This window comes from Pteropus alecto, unplaced genomic scaffold (genome assembly GCF_000325575.1).
Source record: "Pteropus alecto unplaced genomic scaffold, ASM32557v1 scaffold109, whole genome shotgun sequence".
NCBI classification, from domain to species: domain Eukaryota; kingdom Metazoa; phylum Chordata; class Mammalia; order Chiroptera; family Pteropodidae; genus Pteropus; species Pteropus alecto.
In genome coordinates this window covers 5497784-5519816 of record NW_006494608.1, presented here as the reverse complement: position 1 = coordinate 5519816, position 22033 = coordinate 5497784, and the positions used below count along the sequence as shown (strand labels likewise).

At 38.3% G+C, this 22033-nt stretch overlaps 1 protein-coding gene and 2 pseudogenes across 1 annotated transcript in view; all 3 read right to left on the bottom strand.

Moving 5' to 3' along the window:
- Positions 1-22033, bottom strand: part of HECW1 (HECT, C2 and WW domain containing E3 ubiquitin protein ligase 1) — a 486667-nt gene that overhangs the window by 56508 nt on the left and 408126 nt on the right. Inside the window, exons 19-23 of the mRNA XM_006925348.2 lie at positions 19246-19329; positions 18770-18879; positions 10761-10881; positions 9888-10001; positions 8874-9026 (exon numbers count right to left, since the gene is read on the bottom strand). Coding sequence (XP_006925410.2) covers positions 8874-9026; positions 9888-10001; positions 10761-10881; positions 18770-18879; positions 19246-19329 — 582 coding nt within the window. The remainder of the gene's footprint in view (positions 1-8873; positions 9027-9887; positions 10002-10760; positions 10882-18769; positions 18880-19245; positions 19330-22033) is intronic.
- Positions 2761-2879, bottom strand: LOC112473605 (annotated as a pseudogene).
- LOC112473562 lies at positions 5157-5275 on the bottom strand (annotated as a pseudogene).

Genomic DNA, 22033 nt, shown 5'->3' with positions numbered 1-22033 from the left:
CTATTTTCCAACCTCTCTCTACCCAAGTCAGGTCTGGCAAGGCTGCATCCATCTGTGACCACAGCTTTGATGGGAGGCCCAATAGGGCTCCAGCTCTACCTCCTCTCTCTTACTTGGCATGATTTTATCAGTTCCAATTTTGACAGGGTCTTTATCAATTTGTAAAGTCAGTGGTACAAGTAGATAATGAAACTGCAATTATAGAAAGTCTTTTTGGGTTGAAGGCAAAAAAATTTTTTTTCCAGTTTACTTAATGTGTATATAGAATCTTCACTATATTTATTCATGTTGCTATCTTTCAACATTTGACTAGAAATAAAGGGAAGTAGGTAGAATCATTATGCCTCTGTATGTAGTTTTGATTTGGCTGGTTCTATTCTAGTGTATATAAAGCTCACACAAGCAAGCAGGAAACCAGAGAATCTTAAATAGTATAGTCAACTAGGAGCTTTCAGGATAAGGACATGGTATGTTATAGGTCCCTCCACCTATTTCTTTAGGTAATGCCTGACTGATAATCAGCTGATGGAGTAGCAAAGTGTGAGGGGAGGAAGAGCCCTTCCCTTAGAAAACAAACAACATTTGGGTATCCTGCAGAGCAGAGTGCAACGTTCCCAGGGGACAAGTGCATTTATCCCTGACATTGCAAGGGCTTTAAAACCATAGACAATTAAAAAAGTGTGAGCTTTGAGCAATTAATTGCACAAGGAAGGTATGAGCATTCTATTTATTTTAATAGTACTGGTAAAAGAAAGTGACTGATGGAGCTTATGGAACAACACTCAGGTATACACCTAATCTTCAGGGAAATGTTATTTGAACACCTCAAACTGTTAGGCGTTGTGCTAGAGTAAAATAAGATAGACTGTCTCTGCCCACATTGAGTTTACTTTCTAGTAAAGAATCAGACAAACCAGAGTATGGGACACAGAAAAAGTTTAGTAAAAAATAAAGAACCAGAAAAATAAAAAAAGACTAGTGCAAAGATGCCTCCTCCAGCAACGCCTGAGTAATTTTTCAATCCTGAGTGATGTTTAATTCCATAACGCTGACTAGTTTATTCACTGCTTATTTCTGGTCTTTGGCACTGTTCTGTAGAGTGAGGAGCAGGAGAGGCCGAGAGAGTCACTCCTTTTCCCAGGAGGAACCATGCCCTGGTCTCCCGTGTCAGGGATAATTTCCAGCTTTACAAAGTCAAGACTGTGGCCACTAAGAGCCCTGCAATACTTTCGTCTCTGTTTTCTGATGAGTGATATATTGATCATAGTAAATGTCATCTTCTTCACTCACTGTATGGATCACTGGACAAAGGGTCTTGGGGAGTGAGGAAGGAAGGCAGGCCATGCACCTAGATCTGAGATCAGCCACAGCTTCACCCATTCTGCTGGTGGGTGAATGACATTTGATTTGGAGATCATATTTGAGAACTCTGGATTCAAGTTTCCTCAGTGTCATTGATACTGTGGGAATGACAATGACAAGGGCCTAAGGCTGGGAAACAGCATCCACTAGCTGCCCACACTTTGTGCAAGACTCAGAGTGACTTCTAGGAGTAAATCCTTCTCAATGCTCTTCACTAAAATGCTGGCCAAAGAGCTGACCAAGCACTCAGTAATGCTCAGTTTTCTTTGTAAAATCATTTCTCACAAGGCTCAAGTAGGAAAATACTTGGAAGGAGTAACTGCGGCCTTACCATCTGGTTGAGACACAACAGCCCAATAGGACTTCTTGTTCAAAGCTAAAGAAGGCAGCTCAAGTTCATCACTCATGGTTGCAATTATCCAAAGGAAACTCAACATCTCTCACAGGACCACTGAGGCACTGAGGAGAGAAGACTGTAATTCCATGTGCCATTCATGATATAGTCTGGTACCCATGTTGGTTCCATATCCTGGCTTCTTGCCAGCCCGGGGCTCAGGGGACTGAAGGCTTAGAGTTGGAGCCTAGGATCAGAGGAGGTCCCTGCTCACTTCATAACAAATTGCCATCTAATGTGCAGCACTGAAAGGACACTCGTATCCTCTGGTTAGACTCCTAGTTGGACAGAAAGCTACCTGCAATTTTGTTTCTGGGCTACATAGTAAATATTCTCAAATAAGTGGAAACATCAACATATGAAAGTCCTCACATTCTTTCCCTTGGAAAAAAAAGAGGTTAACTAGTATCTCCAGGGCAGGCACTTATGGGCCTTTAACCTTTAAAAGGGATCCACCGAGAGAACTTTGCTAATTCTTACAACATCCCTGTATCACACAATTTGCTTCCTCAGTGAAATGAAGTATAATTGGCACATTTACATAGCCTCCTCAGCCTTTTCATGCCAGAGATGAGCAGAAGCAACAAAGTCAAGGTGAGAGTAGGGGCTGAGTAGCTGGCGAGGTGTTTTTCCCAGTGGAAAGTGACTGAGGTCACTCTTGAAAAGCAAACAAACAGGTCATAAGTTCAGCAAATTCTATGTGGTTTCCAGTAGGCTTTTGCCTGTGGCCTTATTCTGTGTCTGCACTGAAACATTCTTGACTCCCAGGCTTTCTTCAGAAAGCTGGGTCCCATTTATACTACCATGGCACTTACTCTTGTTCTCCTCTGCCACCATCTATACGCAGCTCCCTTGGTCATTTGAACACTCTTACTCTTTTGATGTCTGAACCTCTGTCCTCCCAATCTTATGTTATGAACCCTTGTAGACCCCATTCTATTTCCTACACATCTCTCCTGGCCTCTGCCTTTTTATTTTAATTTTATTTTTTAATTTTATTTTTTTGCCTACAGAACCTGGTATTCCTAGGTGGTCTCCTATCCAAGTACTAACCAGGCCCGAACCTGCTTAGCTTCCGAGATCAGATGAAATCAGGCATGTTCAGGGTGGCATGGCCGTAGACTGGCCTCTTACCTTTTAGACTGTCTCCTCTCCTCCGCAAGTAGATCTCCTGAGTACAGCTCACTTCCTCCAAGTCCTGTACATTCTTTTATTACACTCATTCCAGGCTATGAGCTCTCTAGTGACTCCTTCTTAGCTTCCCTCTGAGACCTTTGAATCTTCCCACCCCTTGCACATCAATGTTGGCTTCTGCTCTGCTTACTGTCAGCACAAGTTCTGAGGGCTCTCTCTCATATATTCCCACTCCGAGCCACTTTGTGTTGGTGTCTCTTAAATTTTGATATTTAGCCAGCTGCTCTCCTGCTAACCAGAGCCATAGTTCCAGTTACATATTATTGTATCAAGCTGTGTTTAAAACAGAAATTGCAAGCTCTCCCTGTCAAAAGGTGAATTCCTAATTTTTCCTCTCTAAATATTGTCTTCTGGACATAATCGCCATCACAATTAATAGCGTCAATCCACCTAACTGTATGACCAGAAAACTTGCACTTATTTTATATTTTTCTTTTTCCCTCACCTCAACATTCAATCAGGGCACTAATTAGTTCAGTCTCTTCTCTCTCCGAAATGTCCCCAAAGTCAATCCCTTCCTTTTTAGACACTGCCTCTGCCTTAGTCTTAAACTTCTATTTCTCCCCTTGATTTATCAACAACTTCAGATTTTCATTCACAATATAGCAAGATTTACTTTCTATTTGTATTTATGTATTTTTAAAATTAAGTCGATTGGAGTAATATTGCTTAATACAATTATATAATTTTCAGGTGTATGTTATAATTTGACATCTGTATATTCTATTGTGTTTTTAAAACCCAAAGTCCAGTTTTCTTCAGCTACCATATATTTGATCCCCTTTACCCACTTCAATCTCCCCCTGCCCCCTATATTTAACCTTTGTTATCTCGTCTACCTCCTCCATCCTCTCCCACTCTCTACCTTCTGGTAACCACTAGTCTAAAGTCCATGTCTATGTGTCTCTCCTTGTTTGTGCTGTTCATTTGTTGCTTTTAGGTTTATATACCACATATAAGTGATATTATGTAGTTTTCAACTTTTTCTGTCTGGCTTATTTTGCTTAGCATGATTATCTTGAGGTCCATCCATGTTGTCGCAAATGGCAGTATTTCACGTCTTCTTATGGCTGAGTAATATTCCATTGTATATATGTACCACAGCTTCTTTAGCAATCATCTATTGTAGGACATTTTGATTGCTTCCATGTCCTGGCCACTGTGAATAATGCTGCTATGAACATCTGTGTGCAAATATCTTTTTGGACATGGGTTTTCAAGACTTTGGGGTAAATACCCTGTAGATGGATTCTTGGATCATATGGTAGATCAATTCTTAGTTTTTTGAGCAACTTCCATACTGTTTTCCATAGTGGCTGTACCAATTTGCAGTCCTATCAGCAGTGTATAAGGGTTCCTTTTTCTTGGTATCTTCTCCAACATTTGTTATTACTTGTCCTGTTGATTATAGCTATTCTGACAAGTGTGAGATGGTACCTCATTGTGGTTTTGATTTGCATTTTCCTAATAGTTAGTGATAGTGAGCATCTTTTCAAATATTTGCTGGTCATTTGTATGTCCTCTAGGGAGAAGCGTCTGTTCAGGTCCTTTGCCCATTTTTGATTGGATTGTTAGTTTTTTTGAGTTGTGTGAGTTCTTTGTATATTTTTGATATTAGGCCCTTATAGGAGGTGTTGCTTGCAAATATATTTTCCCATTCGGATAGTTGTCTCTTTACCTTGTTGACAGTTTCTTAAGCTGAGTAAAAGCTTTTTAGTTTAATATAGTCCCATTCATTTATTTCAGCTTTTACTTCCCTTGAATTTGAAGTCAAATTCATAAAATACCCTTTAAGTCCAAGATGCTTGAGTTTATATTTTTTAATTTTTTTAAGTTTATTGAGGTAACATTGGTTAATGCAATTATACAATTTTAAGGTGTACATTATAACTTGACATCTATATATTCTATTGTGTGATTACCACCCAGAGTCCAGTTTCCTTCAGCTACCATATATTTGATCCCCTTTACCCACTTCGCCCTCTCCCTACCCCACTATATTTGACTCCTTTTACCCTCTCTTCCTCTTTCCTCCTCCCCCACCCCCTACCCTCTAGTAACCACTAGTCCATTGTCCATGTCCATATGTGGGTTTATATCCCACGTATAAGTGATATCATGTGATTTTCAACTTTTTCAGTCTGGCTTATTACTTTTCTTCTTCTTCTTCTCCTTTTTCTTACAATCCCTTACTTTATATTTTGTATGCCTACAGCACCTGGTCTTCCTAGGTGGTCTTCCATCCAAGTGCTAACCAGGCCCGACCCTGCTTAGCTTCCGAGATCAGACGGGATCAGATTTGTTCAGGGTATCATGGCTAGAGACCAGTCTGGCTTATTTCACTTAGAATGATTATATCGAGGTCCATCCAGGTTGTCGCAAATGGCAGTATTGCATCTCTTCTATGGCTGAATAATAGACCATTGTATATATGTACCACAGGTTCAGTTTATTGCTGTGTGTGCTGAATGTTCATTGCTATCTTGTTATAGCAATTCTGTTCTTATTATTTAAGCTTATAATGTCCTATTCTTAGTAAAGGTTGCACTCCTCTGCTTCTATTTGCCTGACAGTCACTTTAATCCTAATTATATATTTTTGTTGTTGTTGTTATTTTGTTTTAGATGAGCTGACACCTTTCAGTATTTCCTGTAGTGAGGCCCCGTAGTGGAGAATTCCCCCAATTTTTGTATGTCTGAAAAGGTCTTAATTTCTTATTCATACCTAAAGGAGAACTTAGCTGGATACATTATTCTAGGCTTGTAGTTCCTTTCACTTAGTATTTTAAATATTTGATTCCATCCTTTTCTGGCTTGTATGGTTTGCGCTGAGAGGTCTGATGATAATCTAATGGGTTTTCCTTTATAAGTTGCCATCTTCTTTTCTCTGGCTGCCCTGAGAATTCTGTCTTTGTTGTTAATTTTGATAAAGTAAATACTATGTGTCTTGGCGAAGGCCTTTATGGGTTGAGATCATTGGGTGTTCTGTTGACCTCTTGAATTCCAAGCTCCAGCTCATTCCTTAAATTTGGGAAATTTTTCGTCAACTATTTGTCTGAAGATGCTTTCTAGTCCTTGCTCCTTTTCCTCACCTTCCATAATGCCCATTATGCTTATGTTTCCTCTCCTGATGGGTCTCCAGCTAGGTCTTGTATTTCTCTTTCATTATTTTTCATTCTTTGGTTTCTCTCTTCTTTCTTTTGTTTTATTTATAGATTTCTGTCTTCGATATCACTGATCCTTTCCTCCATTTGGTCGACTCTATTTCCCAAGCTTGCTATTTCATTTTCAACTCTTTCAGTGTGTGTGTGTGTGTGTATGTGTGTGTGTGTTTATTTCCAGAAGATCTATTCTGTTCTTTTTGAGGGTTTCAATCTCCTTTCTAAAGAACTCATTCTGCTCATCTAGTTGTTGTATCAATACCTGAAATTGGTGATATGACTGACTTTGGATCTCACTGAGTTTTTTAGAAGCACCATCCCGAATTCTCTGTCATTTAAGTTGCATATTTCTATGTCTGTAATCTTATTTTCTGGAGATTTTTTTCTTTCTTTCTGAGATGCCTTGTCACCTTGATTGTTCATGGTGTTTAATGAACTATTTCTCTGCCTGGGCATTAATGGAAGTGTATTCTGTTGTTTTTCCAGAAAGAAGATTTATTATATAAAGGTATCTCTTTAGTCTGCTGCAAAGAAAAAACGTTTTTCTTTTGGTTCCAGTAGGTGGCTTCTAAGTCTCTTGGATCCCTGCTTTATATAAAGCCTAAATGTCTTTTAATTTTTTTGTAGATATTTAATCACACTTGCTACTCTCAGTTTCAGTTCCTGTCAGTTTAGCAACAGTCTTGGCAGTGTTTACTCAGATTCCCCAGGGACTCCACGGTGATCGGTACCGGGGAGGGGCCCTTTGGGTTGGGGGTTGAGAGCTGCGGCTCTGCCTCGGTTTTGCAGCTGGGCTGGTACAAATCAGCTGTTGTTTCTCTGTAGTCCTGTCCCACTTTTCTGTTTTCTGCCCTGATGACTAGGCCCAGCTGCTGGCTGCTGTAAGTTCTGGCACTTCCAGGCAGGCTGATCAGGAATGTCATCGCATCTTCTCCCCTCCCTCTCCTCCTGTAGGGAGCTCCAGAGGCTGTAAAAGGTAGCTTCAATCTCGGCAGCATTTGCTCACATTCCCTTGGATTCTGCGGTATTCAGTCTCGGAGGGTATGGGGCGAGGGACACTCTGGTTTGGGGGTTGGGGACTGCGCCTCAGCCTTGGTTTTGCAACCAGGGCCTGTAAAAATCAACTGTTGTTTCTCTGTGGTCCCGTTCCACTTCTCTACTTTCTGGTGACTGGACCTTGTTGCCAGCTGCTAGAAGTTCTGGCACTTCAGGCAGGCTGATCAGGGAAGTCGCCATACCTTCACCCCTCCCCCTCCTTTTTCAAGGAGCTCCAGAGACTGCAAGAGGCAGCTTCTTTATTTCACCCAGTCCACCACCTGACACCCGGGGTTCTGACCTGTGGTAGCTCTTATGCACAGATCCCACGCTCAGACGTGCTGGTGTGCAGTTTGGGTGGGGTTTTTTTTTTTTTTTTGAGTTTTAGATATTCAGCTTATTGTTGTTTCAAGAGGAGAGATCTGAGGATGTATCTCACTCCACCATGTTTCCCGAGATTTTGTATTGTAATTGTTGGTTCACTCTTGTGTTCTTCCCACTATAGCTTTTTTAGGGAAGAGATCTTGCTCATTTCATTGTTGCATCATTCCAACATAGTATGTGCTAAATTTATAATTGTTTTATTAAAATAGGATTATATTTATAATTGCTTTATTAAAATTGCAGATTCTGAGTCATAGGTCTCCTTAGCAACAATTTCCCTGCTCCACTTGTCTGTGTATTTCTGTCTCACAGGCTTTTTCTCCCTTTATTAATAAGTGACAAGAAAAAAAATGACAAAGGGTAAATTTTGTTTCGTCACTTGTTTCAAATGCTTGATGTAGGCATGCCTGCCATAGGTCAAAAACTACAGAGCTGAGACTGGAGAGAACAGCATGGCAATAGCTAGAAGCCTTAGCAGAGGTGGATTACTGATGCTATAAAACCAAAATATAGAGATTTGGCCTGTAAGCCCAGCAGGCCCAAGTGTCAAGCAGAAGCTGCCTTCATCGGCAGCCATTGTAACACATCATAAATAAGCAATGTCACATAAGAACCACATTAGCAATCTCCAAGACTCATTTCTTCCTTAATGGCAGAAATTCCTGTGGTGAGAACAGGGGTAATTTTCAAATCAGGTGTGGTGGTGACACAGCAAGAAAGTGTATGCATAATACATGTCCCATGCAGATTTCTGGAGGCTTCTAATACTTGAGGTATCTCACCCAAAGAACTGCATAGAATTGACAGATATTTATCTTCTCACACATATCAGTAAGTGGTAATAGATGCCTCAATAGGAGAGAACCAAAGAGATAACTGGGTTTTTTAGTCAAAAGAATACTTAGAGATCATTTGACCCAACAGCTTATTTTATGATAAGATGTAGAATCTGATGTTCATAGTGCTAAAGCCATTGGCCCAAAAGTGTGCAGGTGTTAAAGGATTTCAAATCCATGAATACCTCTAAGGAGCCTCCACTGGGAACTCATAATTTTAGTAGAATTATCAATATTCAGGATTTATGTCTACTTACCTCAGAAAGCGATTACTGTGTTTTACATCAATTTGCAGTTGACAATACATTTGCAGTGTCTTTAGTAATTTATTTTGTATTCTGGGTGAAAACTAACAGAGTCTTCTAATGCTTCGTTGTTCACTCTCATCACCTTTCATTATATCTGACACACTGCTCTAAACACAGTGGCTGTTGAGAAATGCTGTTGCCTTCTGACTAAGAAAGACTAGAACTTTCAAGCATAAGAAAGCAAAAATTCTAAATCTTACCATTCTAGGTGGTTTTCCACAAATGCAGACATGGGGCTGATCTGCACTGTGTAAGTATCGTTTGCAGAGTACTCAAAGAGTCCATAATAAGGGTTGAAGAGCTCCTGAGACAAAAGGAAGAAGAACTCTCGCGAAGGACCACTGTAGTCCAGGCTGCAAAAGAAGCAGAGGCCAGGAAACTCATTACAAACAAGAAGTAAGGGTCTTATCTCTAACTAGGTGCTAGTATGCTCTTTCAGAGTCAGTGCTGGGGAAAAGAGAGAGTAGCCCTGGCTCTTTAGAGTGGATCCCAATGGCAGTATCAATTTGCTCTAGAAGATGAGGATGCTGTAATAGCTTTGGGGATCTTCGTACTCAGAAGTGCATGAATGAATTTGTATGGCAATGTTTCTTAACTTTTTTGATCATATAGCAACTACTGGATAAAACATACAGCTGGCTTATCAAAAAAAAAGAACTTTTTTGGAAGAGGCACAAGAGAATTTCCCATGACAGTGTGTGCATGTATGCATGTGTGCATGTGTGTGAATTGAAAAGCTTCCAAATTTATGCTGATATGCCCTTCTACGTGGGCTTGCCTTCCATGGTTGAGATGGGTTTTTATGAAATCAATGAAATTATATGAAAAATTTGGTATATAGTTGTATATGCGCACTTTAGGATGAAGAGTTTTGGGGTTTATTTTTATTATTATTATTATTTTTTTAATCAAATTCTCAGAAGTATGCACCACCTGAAAAAGTAAAGATCCAGTAGCTTAGGGCTATATTTTTGGCTTATACTTTGACCATATACTTCAGACTCTAGTACCTGTCAATATTAGGCTTTTAAAGAATATGAAACCTAAAGCTTGGCAATACCTGGAGAGAGAAAGACCTCCTGGGAGGACATGATCAGAATCACCTTGGGGCAAAGGCTTAGAGACATCTTGCTTATTCTTAAGAAAAATCACCCCAAATCCAAGGGTCTAGTCTACCCAAATTGAGGTATCTGTATAAAACTACTGATGTTCACCCTTCCTCTCCAACGAAGGTGACATAGAGCTTGTTTCGCTGGAGCTCTTTCCGGGAATAGGCCATCACTTGATTGAAGGTTCCCTCCAACAAGTGGTCCCGACGAATGATAAGCCTGGGAAGGAGAAGAAGCCATGTGGGTAGTGAGTAATGACTCAAAGCTCTGATGTTGGAGAGTGTTCTAGGTGCGTGGTTTAGTCTCACTCTCCAGCCTCTCCAAGGAGGTACAGATTCCATCAGTTGATCAATGGACTTTTTAAACACTCTTTTCAAATTATTTGGAACACAGTGTGTGCACTTTTATAATTGGATACATTCCATCCTATTAGACTACGTTTTGGATTTTTGGAATTAATTTAAGAAAAAACAGAATCTCTTCAGTTGAATTCCTAAGTTCAGGCTCAGTTTTTCAAGATGAAAATAATAAATTCAGAAGGAAAAAACAAACAAACAAACAACTTTTTACTTATACTCCAATTACAAAGTTACAAAGAGTCCATGAATTTGACTAATGAATTAAATTTGCACCAAGAATAAGCGAAGAGAAATATAAGATTTTTTTATTTAGTTCAAGATTCTTTGTTTTCTGAAAAAGTCTACTATTAACTTTACATATGCCTTTTTCTGCAATCTACTGTTCTTTCTCTCTCTTCTACTCTTCTCTTCCCTTCACTTTATGCCTCCCTTCCAATTCCTTAACTTCCTTTCTTCTTTCTTCCCAACTTACTAACATTTTTTCTTTCGCTTTTCTATGAACAAAACTGCTACCACACCAAGGTATCCAATATCCAAAACAAATATTACAAAGGTATATAGGAGAAAATGATAGAAAAAGCTACCATCTGAATTCTGTTCCAAGTACTGGAGCACTCACTTAATTTTCCCTGGACCCTGACCAAATCCTTTGGCTTCCAATTTTCGGTAGAAATTGCGGAGCTTGGCCTCAAAATCTCTTCGGTAGGGTGAAGGGGCTCTTGCACTGGCTCTCTGTAAACCTGACGAGAGAAGAACATGGGCTGAAGGTCAAGAGCAAATACACAGAGCAACAGCAGAGGAAAGTCTGACCAGAGGCATATTCCTGTGACTTCATATTTTTCTTCCCCAAGAAGTTTCCCTTAATTTCCATCACTCTCTCAGTTACTTTTATAATAAATATAAATAATACAATAAAGAAAATATTTATTGAATTCTGATGACAATAAATATTTATGTTTTCCACTCCATTTCAAGTTCTATTTCTCATCAAAATACTTTAATAAGCATATTTTCTGGCTAAATAGTACTTAAATAATCTATAACAATGTAAACAGTGCTAGACTAAATTTTTCTTGTAAGTCAGTATATTATAAGAAATGACTGTAACTTTAATGAGGCAACTAGCACTAATATATGTATATGTTGTACTTCTCTAAGTGTATTGATATTGATGCTAAAATAAACATACCTGTCTACTAGGGCTCAGAGCACTTAGGACTTTATATTAGATTACCTTGCATCATATAAACAAAATTAAATAATAATAATAATGATAATAATAATTTCCTTGACTCTACTAGAAGAGAGTTTTTCTATCACCCAGAGGGCTTTATAAATGCTTTATTATCTTTATACACCTTTTAATGAAAAAAACAGAATGGAAAAAATAACATTCTTCCCCAAGGTTTGTTCCTTTATTAATTACTATATTTAAGGTATTGAATTTATAATCTAGAGAAGATTGATATCAAAAACTCATAGAAATTAGAATATAATTGCAATTTGAAGTGATTGCTACCCATGAAGAAAAGGAATTCAGTTCTCTGAGATTACAGAACACTTTGGCCATGTGCAGGATGCCTTCCATGGGGAAGATCTGAAGCATAAGTAAGCATAAATGAGACTGAATAAGTCAGAAGGGGCTTCCATTTAGCGAAGAGAAGAAATAAGTTGGGAGAAAAAAGCCAATATAGGTAGAGAATCAGCATGTGTAAAGGTATTGCAGCAGAATGGAAAGTAGTGTTCCAGTTTACCTGAAGTACATGTATGTATAAGAACCACACACAGTGTTAAACTAAACTTGAGAAGTGAGCAAGAGGCAGATCAAACAGGGTAAAGTATGCTGTGTTAAGAAAGTTTGTTTAATGCTAAGCACAATAGAAAGCCGTTGCATAGTGACTGACATAATATGACTTGAGTTATAAAAATGTCATTCTTAGACTTCAGGTCATGATGGCAGAGTATATAAATGCTGTGCTTGCCTCCTCTCATGACCATATCAAAATTACAACTAAACTATGGAACAATTATCTTAGAGAAATCAACTTAAGTCTAGGTGAACAGATGTCCTACAACAAAGCCATACAGAATAAGCCACCTCAAGACTGGTAGGGGGGCAGAAATGCAGAAGGGGCTTGTCTCACACCATGTGTGGCAATTAAAAATTGGGAGGGATATCTTGGTTGTGGAGGTTCCCTCAGAGGAGCAAGGGGTCCCAGGTCCACACCAGGCTCCTTAGCCCAAGATTCCAATGACAGGAAGAGAAGTATCCACACGTTTTGCTGTGAAAAACAGTGGAGATTGTGGCTGAGTGAGATGGAGGATGGCTGGAGTACCAAGCACTATTTTTAAAATGCCAGTTCATGGATTTTCTAGCTAATGGAATCGCTCACTCTGCTCTTCATTGCTGGGGCAACAGCTCAAAAGGTGCCAGGGACATAAGGGGAGGAAATGGCTTCAGAGTGAGTACTGGAGGGGTAGCTTTATCCCAGACAGAAGAGCTGGTAGAATCCATTGTTTCTTTTTTTCTTTTACATTTGTTTACTTTTAAGCAAATTTTAATTTTTTAAAAATTTTAGTTGACAAACAATATTATATTAGTTTCAGGAGATACAACATAATGATTAGATGTTTATATAGCTAACAAAGTGATCACACTGATAAATCTAGTACCCAACTGACACTGTACATAGTTATTGCAATAGTATTGACTATATTCTCTATGCTATACTTCACATCCTCACGACTATTTTGTAACTACCAATTTGTACTTCTTAATCCCTTCCCCCTTTGCACTCATCTCCAACCTCGCTCCCATTGGCAACCATCAAAATGTTTTCTGTATCTATGAATTCGTTCTGCTTTGTTCATTTGTTTCTTTTGTTCCTTAGGTTATAAATTTAAGTGAAATCATATGGCATTTGACCTTCTCTGTCTGACTTACTTCACTCAGCACAAGACCCTCTAGGTTCATCCATGTTGTTTCAGATGGCAAGATTTCATTCCTTTTTATGGCTGAGTAACGTTCCACTGTATATATGTATCACCTCTTCATTATCCATTCATTTATTGATGGGCTCTTAGGTTACCTCCATATCTTGGCTATTGTAAATATGCTGCAATGAATATGTGAATTAACATGTCTCTTCAAAGTAATATTTGGGTTTCTTCGGATAAATACCCCAAAGTGAGATTGCTGGGTCTTTTTTTGTCACTTGATATAGCCTCTGTTTTAAAATCTATTTTGTCTGGCATAAATATTGCTACCCCATCTTCTTTTTTCATTTGTTTCCATTTTTATGAGACATTTTCTTCCACACATTTACTCTCAGTCTGTGTGTATGTTTCAATTTAAAGTGAGCCTTGTAGGCAGAATCCAGTATTTCTTCTTTGAGCTCTCCCCATTCTCAGCATGCAGTCTCCATAAACCTGGCTAACACAGGTTGCCCTGCCCTAGTGATTCCCTGAGACCACACTCCACCCAACTTGTGGGCCCACTTCAGCTGCTTCCAGCGGCTTTTCAAGAAAAATGGCATGTCTTGGCTCATGCTGTGAACTTTCCTAACATCTCTCAAAGGTTCACAAAACCCAGACAAGCAGCCTCTGGTCTTGGTGTGCCCTGTACCTCTTGCCAAGCATGCTTGGTGGCTCATGCTAGGTGGTCATGGGAAAGGCACAGGCTATGGCTGAACTTGGCCTGTGGCAGGCACCTCCCAAAAGGCCCTGGGGCTGGCATGCCCAAGGGCCAGCTTCAGACCAAACTGGAGCACCACCCAGGGCCCCATCCAAAGACAACACATCCAGAGGACAGACTGGGCAGGTACCAGAGACCTGCTAAAGTGAATTCTGCTCTGCAAGGTCAGCCCCTGCACAACAGATCCTCCACTGTAGTCACCGGCCAGTCCATAAAACTAATCAGCCCGAGGTTCAACCCCTCCCATTAACATGCAAACAGCAATCAAGACTCAACTACGAAAAGAGGGCATACAAAACCCATACAAGAGACATACCTGGAACACCCAGCTCAGGTGACCAGAGTTACTGTGCCCCTGGGGTCCACAGAAACCTACTACATAAAGCCACTTGATTACGACTGGGAGACATAGGAGCCTTACCTAATACACAAAAACAAACACAGGGAGACAGCCAAAATGGGGAGACAGAGAAAGATGTCCCAAATAAAAGAGAAGAACAAAGCTCCAGAAAAAGAAATAGACAAAATGGAGACAAATGATATACCACATGCAGACTTCAAAACACTGGTTATAACACTGGTTATAAGGATGCTCAATGAACTGAGGGGAAAAGCAGATGAACTCAGTGGGAACTTAAACAAAGAGATAGAAAACATAAAAAGAATCAGTCAAAAGTAAAGAATAAAATAATCGACATGAAGAATACATTATAAGGAATCAAGAGTAGATTAGATGAAGTAGAGAATGGAATCAGAGATTTACAAGATAAGGTAGCAGAAAACATCTTATCAGAATGGCAGCAAGGAAAAAGGATTTAAAAAAATGAGAATAGTTTAAGGGGCCTGTGGGACAACATCAAACATACCAATATTTACAACATTGGGTGACCAGAAGGAGAAGAGAAAGAACAAGGAATTGAAAATCTATTTGAAAAAATGGTGACAGAAACTTCTCTAATCTGGTGAAGGAAATATATATTAAGTACAAGAAGCCCAGAGAGTCCCAAACATGATGAACTCAAAGAGGCCCATACCAAGACACATTATAAATAAAATGGCAAAACTTAACGACAAAGTGAGAATCCTAAAAGCAGCAAAAGAAAGGCAGCTAGTCACTTACAAACATACTCCATTAAGACTTTAATCTAATTTCTTGACAGAAATTTTGCAGGCCAGAGGGATTGGCATGAACACCTACAACCAAGACTACTCTAACCAGCAAAGCTATCATTTAGAATCGAAGGGCAGATAAAAAAGCTTCCAAAACAAGAAAAAGCTAAAGGAGTTTATCAATACCAAACTAGTATTACAAAATATGTTAAAGAAACTTCTTTACAAAGAAGAAATAAGATAAAAATATGAATAATAAAATGGCAATAAGTATATATCTGTCAACAATTATTTCAAATTTAAATGGATTAAATGCTCCAATCAAAAGATAGGTGGCTAAAAGGAAAATAAAATGAGACCTTTACATATGCTGCCTACTAGAGACTCATTTCAGATCAAAAGACACATACAGACTGAAAGTAAAGGAATGGAAAAATATATTTCATGAAAACGAAAATGAACAACAAAAAAAGAGAAGGTGGGTAGCAATATTTATACTAGACAAAAATAAACTTTAAAACAGAGGCTATATCAAGTGACAAAAAAAGACCCAGCAATCTCACTTTGGGGTATTTATCTGAAGAAACCCAAATATTACTTTGAAGAGACATGTTAATTCACATATTCATTGCAGCACATTTACAATAGCCAAGATATGGAGGTAACCTAAGTGCCCATTAATAAGTAAATGGATAATGAAGAGGTGGTATATATATACAGTGGAACGTTACTCAGCCATAAAAAGGAATGAAATCTTGCCATCTGAAACAACATGGATGAACCTAGAGGGTCTTGTGCTGAGTGAAGTAAGTCAGACAGAGAAGGTCAAATGCCATATGATTTCACTTAAATTTATAACCTAAGGAACAAAAGAAACAAATGAACAAAGCAGAACGAATTCATAGATACAGAAAACATTTTGATGGTTGCCAATGGGAGCGGGGTTGGGGATGAGTGCAAAGGGGGAAGGGATTAAGAAGTACAAATTGGTAGTTACAAAATAATCATGAGGACGTGAAGTATAGCATAGAGAATATAGTTAAGTTTACCCCCCCAAAAAAATGTGGTAGAATTTTACTTTGAATGCAAAAGGTCTAGGTAAGATGAGATATAATTAATTTATAATTAATAATCTGCCCTGTTAGGTGAATTTGCCCAAGAATGTATGGCTACAGATGAAGAGAAACCAGATAGTAAGGTTTATCTAGGGGTAGAGTTATGCTAGAATATGCAAATAAAATGCAGAAGATCAAGGAAATTTAGAGCATTGGCAATGACGTTACTGAAATGATGAAACATAGAATCTATGCTGGATAAGGGAAAGACAGAAAGGAAAGGAGAGCCATCCATGAACTGAAGGTCCTGATAAGAGCAAAAGATTGTATAAGGAAAGTAGTTGAATAAACATTTTGGTTGGAAACAGGATACTCAGGTCAGTAATTTAGAAATAATAACAAGAGCAAGAAGATGGCTGCAGAAACAAGTGGTTGAGGTAGAGGAAGAGAAGGTCACTGAAGACAAGGAGCTCTAGGAGCTAGGAAGCTAGTAAACCAAATGGGGTCTTTGTGGATATTGAAGTCATTCAGGATGATAGAAAGACTTGGGAAGGAGAGGGAGACATGATACGGGTGCCACAGTCTTTGAGAATGAGAAAAAGTTGGTAGATGGCAGTAAATAGGAGGGAAGTTACAGCTGAGTGGTATAAGCAAGGAAGCATAGAGGACATCAGCCTTACCTTCGGGCCCTGCAGCACCTAAGGTGTGAGGGAACCAGTAGCCACCACTTGAAAAGAAATGTCTTTGGTGAAATGCCAGGTTTCAGAATAAAGTTTGAACTAAGATACGAGTATATAGGTGCAAGTATAATTTTATGTCTAGTAGATTACAGTATATTTTATATGACTTTTACTACCACTGGTACTACCACTATCCCCATGGTCATCATTGTGCATTTTACAAAGTACTTTAGCATAAATGTCTATGATTCATTATCTCTGTAGCATCTAGGTAAATTTCATAAAGGTCTGGAAAATGGGAATTGTGAAATTTAATATCACTATATTTGGATTACATATTATATTTGGATTTTGATCCCATGGCTAAAGCTAGGAAAATAAAAAGTTAAGCACTTTGACCAATAAACTGGATGAGTTATTGGATGAATGGCATCAGTAATATCTCTGTCAGTAAAGTTGATAACTTTTTACAAAAGTTATCCAAGTAATTCTCATTGAGCAAATAACTCTTTACTGTCTCTTATTTTTCTATTTTCAACATGATATCACTCACATATAGTGATGTTAAAATTATACACTGTTGCCAAAGATTTGGACCAAAGTGTAGACAGATTATAAGGCTGGGACAGTCTCTACAATAAAATGGCAGATCATCATGCAGACCAACAGCTTTCCCAAATGGAAGGCTTGGCTCTCCAAAAGTAAGTCACCCTGTGCGCACTGGAAATGATTGTCCTAATGCTGTCTCTGACAAAGCTCCTGGTTCCCTTTTTCCTAGGCCATAGCATCTCAGTTACGTTGTATTTCACAGGCAGCATGTATTGGGCATTTCCTTAACAATGCCATTGGTACACTTGTTAGGAGGAAGTAACAAGGAGATACTGACTTAAAAACAGAGTTTGACAATTAACAAAACTACCTATAAGAGACAGTTCTGAATGACACAATTTGGAGGGACCAAACTAAAAGATAATCTAGTTTTACAGACTTATGGCAGTACTGAGCCATACTGAGATACTCCTTCTAAGGGACAGAGCATATTTCTAAATTCTATTTTTCTTCTGAATTCTCCCACTGACTTCAGAAGCCAAACTTGGATTCCGACTCCTGAAGCTGTGAAATAACTTTCGAACTAACTTCCTTTACTTTTAAAGTTATAAAAAATGGGATTACCACAGAGACCTACGACAATGTGATAATGCAAACCAAACAAATGGGGGGAAAGTCTACAATATCTGGATCTTGTTTGAGGGTATAGATTTGACTTAAATTAATTATCTTGATGAACCCAGGAAATAGTGTTTTTCTTTTTCATTAAACACTTCAATAATATATATTTCCTCATTTGCAATAGAAAATACCTACAAAAATTTATGTATCATGAGTAAATTCATTCTAACACATAAGGAAAACTTCAGGAGAATCATTTCACATGATATAAGAAAACTCTGGCAACTTCCTGGGGACATAATGGTGGTACCTAGTAACCATATAACCTAGTAACTCCTTACAACTTAATAAAAGTTGGCAAACTTGGTTTCTAATAACATTCTGAGTCATAAGGACAAATGTTTCAGAAAGGACTCTTCTCTTTTAAGTACTCGAATAATGCATTTGAACTGCAACAGCAATTTAGTGCAGGGGTCTTGCAGACCTTTCTGCAAAGGGCCAAATAATAAATATTTTAGGCTTTTGGGGCCATTTGGTCTCTGTCACTACTACTAAACTCTACTACTGTAGTATAAAAGTTGCAATAGAAAATACCTAAATAAACAAGTATGGCTGGGTTTCAATAAAATTTTATTTACAGACACTGTACTTTGAATTTCATATAATTTACACATCATAAAATACTTGTTTTGTAAAAAATAAATTAAACTATTTAAAAATGTAAAGTGCATTCTAGCCTTGGAGTGTTACAAAAACAGGTGGCAATTTGTCAACACACAATTTAGACTGTGCATTCCATTAGAAAATTGAGAGGAGGCAGGGAGAGAGGACAAGCATAAAACTGTCCTTCTTGCACTTTCATCTGGTCGAAACACAGATGATCACTTACAGGAGATAGACTGTCAGGTACTCAAATTACCTGGGGAGTTCTGAGGTGAAGAACAGGGAGAACAGCGGGGAGAGAAGCTATACCCAGGGTGAAAGGCAGCCTGCAAGGGGATGTAGGACATAATCTCTTCTTCGAAGAGACTGCAAAAAAAAAAAAAAAAAAAGTTAGTCCTCTGTCTATGAGAGAGTGTTCATGAATTGAGGTAATAGTGGTTACACTTGTCACAAAACAACAAAAGCTAGGCACATTGCAGAATGCAAATTCTGTATTATTTTAAACCATAATTAATTCTACAACAAAGTCTTCATCAAGTACTATATATAGCTTTTATTACCTAAATTGTAAATATAAAGGCAATGGATAGCAGGTACAAGAATGGGGACCCTACTTTAGTCACAGCTGCTAGAAACCTCTAGACCAAATGATGAGTGTTTCAGCATGGGCTGTAGTAGAGGAGAACTGTCTGGGGTGGCTTTTCCAGCATTGCTTCAGGCTTAGCCCCTTACCTCAGCAAAATAACTAGATCTGCATCACAGGACAACTTTTCAAGCCCATGATTACCCTCAGTCCGAATGTGATGGATTTTCTCCCTAGGATAATGTGGGAAAGAAATAAGAGTTACACATCAACATATAAGATATGGAATGAATCCTTTTCTGATTCCTTTTTTCTCTTCCAATGTGGCTGAACAGTAATGTCTTAGTGTCCAGTGTATTTTGTGGTATTTTAAGTTCATGCTGCATATTCTGATGATGCTCTACAAGGGATCACCTCTCCTCAGACTCACATAGAAACAGAAGCTAAGGAACACAACAAAGGTAGGTTATAAAACTGTCCTTCTTATGCTTTCATCTAGTAGAAACACAGATGGCCACTTACAGGAGATAGACTTAATAGTTATGACAGTCAGGAGTGGAGCTGGGTAAGGAAAGCTGCTGAAGGGTTGTCGTGGGCTCCTGACATCTTGGAAGCCAGAGAAAGAGAGTAAGGGATCATCTCTTGAGAAACCTTAGGTCTGATGAAAAATATATAAGGGCATGCTGGGCTTAAAGAGAGTCTGGCTTCCAGAACGCATGAGTCTCCCAGGTTGGTCTGAGCACAGGCATCAATTTCTCTCTGTTTGATTATATTTCATGCATCTGATATTTTTTCATAACCTCCATTTCCAACCTGGCAAATTATTCCAATAAGTCTATGGATAAATATCATTTATTTTGATCAAATTAACCTTGCAATTGACATCTCTGACATTCAAATATTTGAATATTACAAATTCCATAGCCAATAATCATTTCATTGTATGCATGCTTAAAAGATATTATTTTTTTCTTTCTCGAAGTGAAGGAGCAAAAATCTGAGAAGACTTAGGGACTGATTTTTTTAAAAAAAATATTTAACTTTTTCTTTCTTTTGCTTGTTGGAATCCTAACTCCCAATGCGTTGGTATTAGGAGTTGGAGCCTTTAGGATGTGATTAGGTCATGAAAGTAGAAACCTCATGAATGAGATTAGTGTCCTTATAAAAGACATTCTAGAGAGCTCTATAGTCAGTCCTTTTTGCCATGTGAGGGTATGAGAAGTCTGTAACTTGGAAGAAGACTCTCACTCTATGATAGAACCCTAATCTTGGCCTTCCAGTCTCCAGACTGTAAGCTCTTTATAAGCCACTCAGTCTGTGGTATTTTGTAATAGCAGCCCAAATGGACTAAGACAGATACTATCCACTGATCTGCAGAAGCTCCACACCTGGCTATCATTCCTCTCAGATCCTCACCCTCATGTTCAAGCTGTCATTAGCTTCTATTGTTTTCGTATTCATAATATCGCCACAAGCAGCTCTCTCTCCTCCATCCATGCTCTACCATCATCCACATGACCATCATCTCTCAAATAAATTAATATCATAGTCTCCTGCATAGTCCCTCTGCTCTGTCTTTTTTTTGTTCAGGCTTTATTGAAATATAATGGACAGTTAGTTGCTCATATTTACATTGTACAATTAAATGAGTTTTTTTTCAATTATAGTTGGCATAAAATTATATACCAGTTTTAGTCATACAGCATAGTGATCAAATATTGACATAACTGACAAAGCGATCACCCCACTAAATCTAGTACATCTCTTCCCCTTTACATATTTATTACATTATTAACCATCTTACCCATGCTACGCTCTACATCTCTAAGTCTATTCTGTAACTATTCATTTATAATCCATTTATTAATCCCTTTGCCTCTTTTCCGCCATCCCCCACAACCCCTTTCCCATCTAATAGCCATTAAAATATTCTCTGTATCTATGAGTTTATTTCTGTTTTTGTTGCTGTTGTTGTTTATTTTGTTCTTTGGATTCCACAAGTACATGAAATCATGTGATATTTGTTTTTCTCTATCTGACCCATTTCATTCAGCACAATACCCTCTAGGTTGATTAAGGTAATATCTTTTTCCATCCTCTTCCTTTTAGTCTGTGTGTGTCTTTTAATCTGAAGTGAGTCTCTTGTAGACAGCATATGTAGGGTTCTTGTTTTCTTATCCATTCAGATACCCTGTCTTTTGCTTGAAGCACTTCTTTTCCATTTGAGGTACTTGTTGATAGGAATGTAGTTATTACCATTCTTTATTCTTGTTTTTGATACATGTTTTTCCTTCTTAAAGAAGTCCCTCCAACATTTCCCGTAATACTAGCTTGGTCTTGATAAATTCCTTTCGCTTATTTTTGTCTAGGAAGATCTTCATCTGTCCTTCGACTCTAAATGACAGCTGTGGTTGTAGATCCTGGCTTTTCATCACGTTCAATATTTTGTGCCAAGCCCTTCTTTTGAGAAATCAGCTGTCAGTCTTATGGGGGTGCCCTTGTTGGTAACTAACTGCTTTTCTCTTGCTGCTTTTAAGATTCTCTCTTTGTATTTAATCCTTGGCATTTTAATTATAATGTATCTTGTTGTGGGCCTATTTGGATTCATCTTTTTTGGAACTCTGAGCTTCTTTAGGTTGTATATTTGTTTCCTTCACCAGATTAGGAAAGTTTTTCATCATTAAGTCTTCAAATAGCTTTTCAACTTCTTGTTTTCCTACAGGTATCCCTATGATACAGATATTTTTACATTTAATTGTGTTCCATAGGCTCCTTAAATTATTATTATAGTCTTGGCTTCTTTTTTCTTGCCATTCTGATTGAGTGTCCTCAGCTTCCCCATTTTCTATATTGGTGGTTTGATCCACTTCTTTATCCACTCTGTTTATTCCCTCTAATATACTCTTCATGTTAGATAATCTGTTCTTAATTTTTGAC